Raw genomic sequence first — 12,352 nt, 5'->3', positions numbered from 1 at the left:
AACTCGGACAACAGTAAACTCGGACAACAGTAAACTCGGACAACAGTAAACTCGGACAACAGTAAACTCTCACAACAAGGGGACAGATGTTGAAAGAACAGTTTTTCTTTGTTCGATGTGTCCCCTCCCGATGTGTCCTCTCCTCAAGTTGAGCTGACGGTATTGATTGACTGTACTGTTTCCTCTTCTCGCTCGCTCTGTCGCTCTCTCTACCCCTTCCTTCCTACCCAGGATGCAGTGCTCTTCCACAACACCATCTTCTACAACCTTCAGTACGGGAACATCAACGCCACGCCAGAGGAGGTGTACCAGGTGGCACGGCTGGCAGGGATCCACGACGCCATCCTCAGGATGCCCCACGGATACGACACTCAGGTCGGCGAGAGGGGACTCAAACTGTCAGGTAGGGACGGGGGAGATGCTTGGCACGGCTGTCTTTGGACAGATAACATGGTAATAGACTGCTTGTAAAGCCATAATCATCTTTGTTTGAAATGATTTAACTTTAACCTTGATAATCTTCCAAACACCATTCCAAAAACAACGAATTACAGCCGGTGCTTTAGAGAGAACTAACTGACTGTTTGTCTAGTGTAGAGGGACCAGGAGAGGCCTCCAGTCTGGTATCTAGTGTTGTGAAGCTAGTTGTCTAGTATAGAGGGACCAGGAGAGGCCTCCAGTCTGGTATCTAGTGTTGTGAAGCTAGTTGTCTAGTGTAGAGGGACCAGGAGAGGCCTCCAGTCTGGTATCTAGTGTTGTGAAGCTAGTTGTCTAGTGTAGAGGGACCAGGAGAGGCCTCCAGTCTAGTATCTAGTGTTGATGAGGACGTGACTGAAGCTAGTTGTCTAGTATAGAGGGACCAGGACAGGCCTCCAGTCTGGTATCTAGTGTTGTGAAGCTAGTTGTCTAGTATAGAGGGACCAGGACAGGCCTCCAGTCTGGTATCTAGTGTTGTGAAGCTAGTTGTCTAGTATAGAGGGACCAGGAGAGGCCTCCAGTCTGGTATCTAGTGTTGTGAAGCTAGTTGTCTAGTATAGAGGGACCAGGACAGGCCTCCAGTCTGGTATCTAGTGTTGTGAAGCTAGTTGTCTAGTATAGAGGGACCAGGAGAGGCCTCCAGTCTGGTATCTAGTGTTGTGAAGCTAGTTGTCTAGTGTAGAGGGACCAGGAGAGGCCTCCAGTCTGGTATCTAGTGTTGTGAAGCTAGTTGTCTAGTGTAGAGGGACCAGGAGAGGCCTCCAGTCTGGTATCTAGTGTTGATGAGGATGTGACTGAAGCTAGTGTTAACATGAGTTCATCAGAGTCCAAGGCTCTGTGGCTCCTAACAGCCAGGCTGTTCTACTGGGCTCTTCTCTTACTGTTACTACTGGGGCTTTCTATATCTACCAGTCTGACTGGTGTAGTTACTACTGGGGCTTTCTATATCTACCAGTCTGACTGGTGTAGTTACTACTGGGGCTTTCTATATCTACCAGTCTGACTGGTGTAGTTACTACTGGGGCTTTCTATATCTACCAGTCTGACTGGTGTAGTTACTACTGGGGCTTTCTATATCTACCAGTCTGACTGGTGTAATTACTACTGTGGCTTTTTATCTCTACCAGTCTCACCTGGTTCTAGGTATGTGTTTGCTTTCTGTCCTGTCTGTTGCCATGTGTGTCAAGACTGCATTATTGACTTGCTGTGTGTGTGTTTCAGGTGGGGAGAAGCAGCGTGTGGCCATAGCCAGGGCCATACTGAAGAACCCTCCTATCCTGCTGTATGATGAAGCTACCTCCTCACTGGACTCTATCACTGAGGAGGTAACCCCCCCCACACACACACACAGAATCAGCTGTTGTCTCTTCTGCAGCTCAACTCTGTTTACCAATCAGCTGCGTAGATGTTAGGGGATAGAGTTCACTGCCCTGAAGTTGGAGAGAACAGGCCACATGTCCTGTTATAGTTTCACACTGAATTACGTGTACTTTTCTTTACTTCCTGTTTCTCCACAACATTCTAGAACTATTTATAATAGATGCAGTAAAGAGGTCAATGGAACTCGACCAAAACAATGGAATTGCCATGGAAACGTGTGGGGGGGGGGGTCCTGAATCTCATCATTTACCCCCAGCAAAATTAGGCTATTGTTTATGTTGAAGTCAAAATCGGAGTATAATGCTTGTATGGATGTCAACCCCAACACATGTTCAGCCGTTGTTACCCATCTGACGACCACCACCGATTTCTGTATGCTAGCTATGCTAACCAGCTTATACGAATGGGAGTTAGCATTTAGCAGTCACTTCTTCTAAACCTGAAAAGTGACAACTTCTACATGTTATGCAGCGGAAACAGCCAAATATATCACAGATTTGTCTTTATTTTTACTATTTTCTACACTGTGGAATTATAGTGAAGACGTCAAAACTATGAAATAAAACATATGGAATCATGTAGTAACCAGAAAAAGTGTTAAACAAATCAAAATATATTTTATATTTGAGTTTCTTCAAAAAGCCTCCCTTCACCTTGATGACTGCCAAGAGTGTGCAAAGCTTTCTCTCAACCAGCTTCACCTGGAATGCTTTTCCAAACGTCTTGTAGGATATCCCACATATGCTGAGCACTTGTTGGCTGCTTTTCCTTCACTCTGCGTTCCAACTCAAGTGTGTATATATATTACTGTATTCTATACTGTTAAGTTCTAATTTTTCAGAGTAAAGAACTCACTGACACAAGAGAAGCTTAACCAAGTTTCATTCTTCCCAAAGGGTCATTACGGCTGTAATTCAGAACAAAGACATGGCTTCCCCCATGGTGGGGGGAAGTGGGTGGAGTCTCCACTGTGGGTGGAGTGTCCTCCTTATCTCTAAACGTTGTATCATTCTTGCTAAGCAGGGAACTAAGTGATATAAGCCTTCAACGGTTTCTTCCCTTATCAGTCCCTTTTCAATACTGTCACATGCGATTGTTTTCCCTGCACTCAGCCCCTCCCAAGCTTCATTATGCTCCCCATGTCTCATAATGCCCCCCATGTCTCATAATGCCCCCCATGTCTCATAATGCCCCCCATGTCTCATAATGCCCCCCATGTCTCATAATGCCCCCATGTCTCATAATGCCCCCCATGTCTCATAATGCCCCCATGTCTCATAATGCCCCCATGTCTCATAATGCCCCCATGTCTCATAATGCCCCCATGTCTCATAACGCCCCCATGTCTCATAACGCCCCCATGTCTCATAACGCCCCCATGTCTCATAACGCCCCCCCATGTCTCATAACGCCCCCATGTCTCATAACGCCCCCATGTCTCATAACGCCCCCCATGTCTCATAACGCCCCCATGTCTCATAACGCCCCCATGTCTCATAACGCCCCCATGTCTCATAACGCCCCCCCATGTCTCATAACGCCCCCATGTCTCATAACGCCCCCATGTCTCATAACGCCCCCATGTCTCATAACGCCCCCATGTCTCATAACGCCCCCATGTCTCATAACGCCCCCCATGTCTCATAACGCCCCCCCATGTCTCATAACGCCCCCATGTCTCATAACGCCCCCCATGTCTCATAACGCCCCCATGTCTCATAACGCCCCCATGTCTCATAACGCCCCCATGTCTCATAACGCCCCCCATGTCTCATAACGCCCCCATGTCTCATAACGCCCCCCATGTCTCATGTCTCATAACGCCCCCATGTCTCATAACGCCCCCCATGTCTCATAACGCCCCCATGTCTCATAACGCCCCCATGTCTCATAACGCCCCCCATGTCTCATAACGCCCCCATGTCTCATAACGCCCCCCATGTCTCATAACGCCCCCATGTCTCATAACGCCCCCATGTCTCATAACGCCCCCATGTCTCATAACGCCCCCATGTCTCATAACGCCCCCCATGTCTCATAACGCCCCCATGTCTCATAACGCCCCCATGTCTCATAACGCCCCCATGTCTCATAACGCCCCCATGTCTCATAACGCCCCCATGTCTCATAACGCCCCCCATGTCTCATAACGCCCCCATGTCTCATTACGCCCCCCATGTCTCATAACGCCCCCCATGTCTCGCCGCCCCCATGTCTCATTACGCCCCCATGTCTCATTACGCCCCCATGTCTCATTACGCCCCCATGTCTCATTACGCCCCCATGTCTCATTACGCCCCCATGTCTCATAATGCCCCCCATGTCTCATAATGCCCCCATGTCTCATAATGCCCCCATGTCTCATAATGCCCCCATGTCTCATAATGCCCCCCATGTCTCATAATGCCCCCCCCATGTCTCATAATGCCCCCCCATGTCTCATAATGCCCCCCATGTCTCATAATGCCCACCCTCATGTCTCATTATGGCGGCCCCCACCCTCATGTCTCATTATGGCGGCCCCCACCTCATGTCTCATTATGGCGGCCCCCACCTCATGTCTCATTATGGCGGCCCCCACCTCATGTCTCATTATGGCGGCCCCCACCTCATGTCTCATTATGGCGGCCCCCACCTCATGTCTCATTATGGCGGCCCCCACCTCATGTCTCATTATGGCGGCCCCCACCTCATGTCTCATTATGGGCGGCCCCCTCGTTTCTCATTATGCCCCTCGTGTCTCATTATGGTGCCCCCCCTCCCTCGTGTCTCATTTGTAACTGATGCGCCTATACTCTGAGTATAACAATGTTCAAAGTTTACCCCAGAATCCAACAATACTATTCGGCTGCATCTTAGTCAGTTCGTGTGTCTTAATTCTTAATTAAGTCTAAGTCTTAATTAAGTCTTAATTCATTCCTACTTACATTTGTGTGTATTGGGTATATATTGTGTAATTTGTTAGATATTACTGCACTGTCTGAGCTAGAAGCACAAGCATTTCGTTACAGCCAATAACATCTGTATGTGACCAATAAAATTTGATTTTGAAATGGGTTGTGGAGGCCAGGTCATCTGATGCAGCACTCCATCACTCTCCTTCTTGGTCAAATAGCTCTTACACAGCCTGGAGGTGTACCATTTCTAATATTTCATGTTCCTCTGTTCTGGAACCTTCTAGAAATATTTCTAACACTTGATGTCCCTATGTTGTAAGCTGTTTTATAACTATTTCTAACACTTCATGGTGATTCTGTGTACTTCTTCTAGAACATTCTTAATTCCATGAAGGGTCTGGTCCAGAACCGGACGTCGGTGTTCATCGCTCACAGACTGTCCACCATCGTAGACGCAGACGAGATCATCGTACTCAACAAGGTAAGAAGACCTTCTCATAGTGATACGCCCAGAGAGGGAGCTTAAAGACGTCCTCCAGCGATCTTCTACTTAAAAAAAAAAAAAATACAAAATTACTCTTCCTGTTGAAAAGCGATATCAATTTAATGGCCAGACAGGAAGGAGCACCACATACTGTTTAATACCAAAATTACTCTTTACAAAATTACAAAATTACTCTTCCTGTTGAAAAGCGATATCAATTTAATGGCCACACAGGAAGGAGCACCACATACTGTTTAATACCATGTATAAATACAGTAAAGTACACACGCTGAAGGGTAAAACAATTATTATTATTATTTTTTTGATAAACAACTTTATGGAGTAGTACTTTCCTGTAGTTCCCATACTTGGGATATCATTTATCGACAGGAAAAGTAAAGAAATCACTGGAGGACGTTTAAGGATTTTGGCTAGTAAACCACGATAATCTTCTACCTCGAATATCATTCAGGTCCCAAATCTGGGCCTTTGCCAACATTTCCCTGTCTTGGTGCAACCTGCAACACACACACACACACACACCAGAACAACCTACACACACACACACACCAGAACAACCTGCACACACACAGGAAGGAGCACCACATACTGTTTAATGGCCAGACACACAGGAAGGAGCACCACATACTGTTTAATGGCCAGAGACACAGGAAGGAGCACCACATACTGTTTAATGGCCAGAGACACAGGAAGGAGCACCACATACTGTTTAATGGCCAGACACACAGGAAGGAGCACCACATACTGTTTAATGGCCAGACACACAGGAAGGAGCACCACATACTGTTTAATGGCCAGACACACAGGAAGGAGCACCACATACTGTTTAATGGCCAGACACACAGGAAGGAGCACCACATACTGTTTAATGGCCAGACACACAGGAAGGAGCACCACATACTGTTTAATGGCCAGACACACAGGAAGGAGCACCACATACTGTTTAATGGCCAGACACACAGGAAGGAGCACCACATACTGTTTAATGGCCAGAGACACAGGAAGGAGCACCACATACTGTTTAATGGCCAGACACACAGGAAGGAGCACCACATACTGTTTAATGGCCAGAGACACAGGAAGGAGCACCACATACTGTTTAATGGCCAGAGACACAGGAAGGAGCACCACATACTGTTTAATGGCCAGAGACACAGGAAGGAGCACCACATACTGTTTAATGGCCAGACACACAGGAAGGAGCACCACATACTGTTTAATGGCCAGACACACAGGAAGGAGCACCACATACTGTTTAATGGCCAGAGACACAGGAAGGAGCACCACATACTGTTTAATGGCCAGACACACAGGAAGGAGCACCACATACTGTTTAATGGCCAGACACACAGGAAGGAGCACCACATACTGTTTAATGGCCAGACACACAGGAAGGAGCACCACATACTGTTTAATGGCCAGAGACACAGGAAGGAGCACCACATACACTTTTCCCAAAAGGATCTTAAGAGGATCTTAAGGCTGTGTTCATCTTAAGAACCTTCGTAGGACCGTGGTTAAAACCATCGTTAGTGAAGTTGCTCTTGAAAACACTCGTTATTTACCGATTTGCCTCAGACCACTAGAACAGCTAAGTGTGTCGTTAGATGATTTATTTTTTGCCCTTTCGAGTCGCTATTTTGCTAATTGTAGACTAGTTTCTGTCATTTTTGCCTCAATATATTTCATGTGTAACATGTGGACCAATGATTTAGTGCGTACTTATAGGATAGGCCAAGCATTACAATAAGCTGCCTCAATATTACTTATAGGAGAGGCTGGGGACTGGAAAGGGGGAGAGGACTGAGGCTTGGTTTGCTTGTCGTGTGGTGAGTCGTAGCGCTCTGTAAGTCGTTGATGTTTCCTGTGTTCCTACGGGAGCAGAGGCAGTCAGATGGAGAGATCAGAAGGTCGTTGTCGCGAGGAGGAGGTCTGTTTTGCCGCATCGCCGTGGTCTCGGCTCATTAAGTCACTGAGTTAGAAACAGTCTCTGTAGAAACAGTTACGAGGAGAGGGAGAGTTGACGCTGTTCTTCACTCTAGACTTGATATAAACATTCATTCTGTATGTCTCCCATTCAATACTTAATTCTGTGTCAAAGTCCTTTTTACATGGGACTTTAGTCTGACTAGATTTTATAATAGTTTAATCCCCTCTGTCTCCCCTCCTCCACCAGGGTAAGATAGCAGAGCGAGGGGACCACCACTCTCTCCTGGCTACTCCAGGCTCTCTGTATGCTGACCTGTGGAACACTCAGAACAGTAAGATACTGAACATTAAGAACAGCCCGGTGGAACTGCAGCCAGAGAGACTCAGCCAGAAGGAGGAGGAGAGGAAGAAACTACAGGAGGAGATCATGAACAGTGTCAAGGGCTGTGGGAACTGCTCCTGTTGAGGAGAGACCAGGAGGTGCCACCTCCCTCAATACCTGTCCTCCCTTCCTCCTCCGTCCACTGACAACCTGCGCTCAGTACTTTATGTTACACCGCTCTCCATCTCACCCCTGCCACGCCAAGCCCCTCCCCCAGCTCCTCCCGGGAAGGCGATTGGTGCCCGAAGAGGAGACTTGAGGAGCAAGGCTGTCTGCCATTGGCTAATGTCTGCAGAGAGTCAATGTTCGTCTGCCAATCCTCTCCTCAAACCAAGCATAAGAGACCTTGTATAGGATGATGACATCGTGCTGTATAGGATGATGACATCGTGCTGTATAGGATGATGACATCGTGCTGTATAGGATGATGACATCGTGCTGTATAGGATGATGACATCGTGCTGTATAGGATGATGACATCGTGCTGTATAGGATGATGACATCGTGCTGTATAGGATGATGACATCGTGCTGTATAGGATGATGACATCGTGCTGTATAGGATGATGACATCGTGCTGTATAGGATGATGACATCGTGCTGTATAGGATGATGACATCGTGCTGTATAGGATGATGACATCGTGCTGTATAGGATGATGACATCGTGCTGTATAGGATGATGACATCATGTAAGAACATTACTGATCAACATGAGGAGTCCGTTTCATTCTGAAAATTTGTACTAAATGCCACCCTACGCCCTATAGGCCCTGGTCTGAAGTAGTGCACTATATAGGGAAAAGGGTGCCTTTTGGGATGAAACCGGAGGTATTTGGATTAGGTATTTCTGACCGCGTTCTCCTGTAGGAAGATGGATGCCTTGATGTTGATTTGAATACATTTTTAACTAGTTCTTCCATATGGTTGGGAAGTGTAGGTAGGTGTTTTTATATTAAGGATTTGTATATATCTCTATATCAGGGTTAAAAAGCTTCTGACTCAAACTAGACACACATTGTCCAGGTATATCTATCGCTATAAAAATGACCTTTACTTGGTGGGTGGTTCAATCTTTTAGAAGGTTTCACCAAGAACAGGAAATGCACACGCCTAGCTAAAGATAATTTATTACAAATAATTAATATTAGACTTCATCATTAATAGTTTTATTGAGTAGAGATCTTTATCAGAGAACATGACTTGTCAGGAATGTATGTTGAAGACTGGCTGGCTATAGTTTTGTTTTTGACTGAAGAGTCCTATCTGTTTTAATGGAGGGGTATATTGGTACGCGTGTTGTTAGGCCAATAGCCAATACAATCACTTTTAACACCGGCTTCCAGGGCAATATCTCTTTTATTCAACGGGTTACCAACCTATTGAAATAATGATTGACATATTTTCATTCAAAACGTTATTTCGATGAATTCATTCATACTTTTTCAAACTTCTATAAGATAAAGTCCCGACACATATCTCGGGTTGCTACCCCAAGCGGACTGGTCGTTCGTTCTATTGGTTCTTATTCCTTGCTAGCTAGCCAACTATGGCTAACTTACTGTCACGTCAAACAGAGCAGACAGAATAACAATTGTAGCTGCATTTGTTTAAGCTGTTTTCTAGTGACATTTAGTTGGATACATCAATAACAATGAGCTAATGAGGTGGGATTTCACCTGGCATAGAAAATGTGGTCTCAACAACACAGCTTACACAATCACTTGAAAATGTCGGACAGACAAAGTTGTATACAAATGTCCACTGTTAAACTACATTTTAGTCTAAAAGAAATGAGAATGTCGAGATGATTTTTATAGTGGAGATCAAGTATATAAATTGCCTGGCTGGGCTGATGAGACAGTGGATTGTACAGTCAGATGGAACAGAGTAAATGGGCATTTCAACGTCATAGATTTCGTCGGTGGTAACTTCTGGAATAAACACCAGCTGGAATCTGGTTTTAAATTAGGATTAGACCCACCCGTTGTATAGTACTACATTGATCACAGCCTTTGAGTTTTGAATAAAGCTAGTCTGAAGAAGCTGAGGACATTATATTCACAATTAATTTCTATCTTTTACTTAAATGCACACTTATGGTATCTTTTGGATTGTTTAACAACTATGTTCTAGATTAAAGATTGTCTGACAATGGTCTGATATTCACATGGGTTAGGTATTGTATTGCCTTGTTATTTGAGGGGAGCTTTTTGGTCAGATCAGTGCCCATGTTGCATGATGTCGTCATGTACAGTTTGTTAGAACAGAATACCAGTTGGGCTTGTTGTACAGCAGTAATGTGTATAATTCTATTAAAGCACTGGAGAAAGACAAAGAGCAGTGACGTTCTTGTGCCTAGAGTATATTGTTCCTATGATCTGTCAGTCAATAAAGGGGATGTCTTTCTTAATGTTGTGTGTGACTGATCATTCAAGACATTTTGGGTCCATGTAGGATTTCTCTTGAAAGAAACAGCTGTTATTTTAATCTGGTGACATCATGCCCCCAACATTCTGTCCCTGAATGAACTCTTAACTGTGAGGTGAAAGGTCAGGCTGAGTTTTGTAACTCGCACAAACCCTAACCCTCCCCTGTCACCTGCTGAGTGATAATTGGGGGATCTAGCTAATCACCGTACAGAGCAGGGATATTCAACTCTGACAACGTGGTCCGGAGCCTGCTGCTGCTGGTTTTCTACCTGATCATTATTTGCACCCACCTGGTGTCCCTGGTCTAAATCAGGCCCTGATCAGAGAGGAATCAACTACCTGGTGTCCCAGGTCTAAATCAGGCCCTGATCAGAGAGGAATCACCTACCTGGTGTCCCAGGTCTAACTCAGTCCCTGATCAGAGGGGAATCACCCACCTGGTGTCCCAGGTCTAAATCAGGCCCTGATTAGAAGGGTACAATTTTTAAAAAACAGTGGAACTGGTTTGGAGGTCAAGAGTTTAAGTTTGAGGGGTCTTTCTATTGATAACACCAGCCATCCTGCATGGTTCCTCCTCCCTGCCAGTCAAGTTTACTTAGTGATGCTCAATCCTTCCAATGTGCCTGATTTGATCCTAGCTCTGTTTGTTAAATGTTCGTCCCCATAGTCTCCACGTTTTATAGTTCATAGTCTCCACGTTTTATAGTTCATAGTCTCCACGTTTTATAGTTCATAGTCTCCTCAGTTTATATTCTCCTCAGTGTATAGTTAATAGTCTCCACAGTGTATAGTTAATAGACAGATCTAGCTGGTCTGTCATAATACAATGGAGACAGTAGATCTAGCTGATCTGTCATAATATAATACAGACAGTAGATCTAGTTGGTCTGCTTTAATATAATTGAGACAGTAGATCTAGCTGGTCTGTCATAAAATAATTGCGAAAGTAGATCTAGCTGGTCTGTCATAATTTAATTGAGACATTAGATCTAGCTGGTCTGCCATAATATAATTGAGACAGTAGATCTAGCTGGTCTGTCATAGTGTAATAGAGACAGTAGATCTAGCTGGTGTGCCATAATATAATTGAGACAGTAGATCCAGCTGCTCTGTCATAGTGTAATAGATACAGTAGATCTAGCTGGTGTACCATAATATAATTGAGACAGTAGTTCTAGCTGCTCTGTCATAATATAAAGAATGCAGTAGATCTAGCTGGTCTGTCATAATATAATTGAGACAGTGATCTAGCTGGTCTGTCATGATATAATAGAGACAGTAGATCTAGCTTGTGTGCGATAATATAATTGAGAGAGTAGCTCTAGCTGGTCTGTCATAATATAAGAGTCAGTAGATCTAGCTGGTCTGTCAGAATTTAATTGAGACAGTAGATCTAGCTGGTCTGTCATAATATAATTGAGAGAGTAGATCTAGCTGGTTTGTCATAAAATAATTGAGAAAGTAGATCTAGCTGGTCTGCCATAATATAATTGAGAAAGTAGATCTAGCTGGTCTGTCATAATATGATTGAGACAGTAGATCTAGCTGGTGTGCGATAATATAATTGAGAAAGTAGATCTTGCATGTCTATCATAATATATTAGAGACTGTAGATGTAGCTGGTCTGTCATAATATAACTGAAAAAGTAGATCTAGCTGGTCTGCCATAATATAATTGAGACAGTAGTTCTAGCTGGTTTGTCATACTATAATAGAGACAGTAGATCTAGCTGGTCTGTCATAATTTAATAGAGACAGTACGTCTAGCTGGTCTGCCATAATATAATTGAGACAGTAGTTCTAAATGGTTTGTCATAATATACGAGGCAGTAGATCTAGCTGGTCTGTCATAATATTAATGAGAAAGTAGACATAGCAGGTCTATCATAACATATTAGAGACTGCAGATGTAACTGGTCTGTCATAATATAGTAGAGACAGACAGTATATCTAGCTGGTCTTTCGTAATATAATTGAGAGAATAGATCTAGCTGGTCTGCGATAATATAATTGAGACAGTAGATTGATCTGGTCTGTCATAATATAATTGAGACAGTAGTTCTAGCTGGTCTGTCAAAATATAAAAGAGGGAGTAGATCTAGCTGGTCTGTCATCATATAATAGAGACAGTAGATCTAGCTGGTCTGTCATAATATAATTGAGAAAGTAGATCTTGCAGGTCTATCATAATATATTAGAGACTGTAGATGTAGCTGGTCTGTCATAATATAATAGAGACTGTAGATCTAGCTGGTCTGTCATAATATAATAGAGACAGTAGATCTAGCTGGTGTGCCATAATATAATTGAGACAGTAGATCCAGCTGCTCTGTCATAGTGTAATAGATACAG

General features: G+C 44.2%; 1 protein-coding gene across 1 annotated transcript in view; it reads left to right on the top strand.

The window, feature by feature from the left end:
• LOC112229402 (iron-sulfur clusters transporter ABCB7, mitochondrial-like) overlaps positions 1 to 9,981 on the top strand; it is a 48,866-nt gene extending 38,885 nt beyond the window's left edge. Inside the window, exons 13-16 of the mRNA XM_042303515.1 lie at positions 232 to 403; positions 1,699 to 1,802; positions 5,128 to 5,235; positions 7,436 to 9,981. Coding sequence (XP_042159449.1) covers positions 232 to 403; positions 1,699 to 1,802; positions 5,128 to 5,235; positions 7,436 to 7,654 — 603 coding nt within the window. The 3' untranslated portion in view covers positions 7,655 to 9,981. The remainder of the gene's footprint in view (positions 1 to 231; positions 404 to 1,698; positions 1,803 to 5,127; positions 5,236 to 7,435) is intronic.
• Positions 9,982 to 12,352: the final 2,371 nt, after the last annotated feature.

This window comes from Oncorhynchus tshawytscha, linkage group LG21 (assembly GCF_018296145.1).
Source record: "Oncorhynchus tshawytscha isolate Ot180627B linkage group LG21, Otsh_v2.0, whole genome shotgun sequence".
Taxonomy (NCBI): Eukaryota; Metazoa; Chordata; class Actinopteri; order Salmoniformes; family Salmonidae; genus Oncorhynchus; species Oncorhynchus tshawytscha.
Note: the sequence above shows the minus strand (reverse complement) of the source record. Positions and strands in the feature narration are given on the sequence as shown.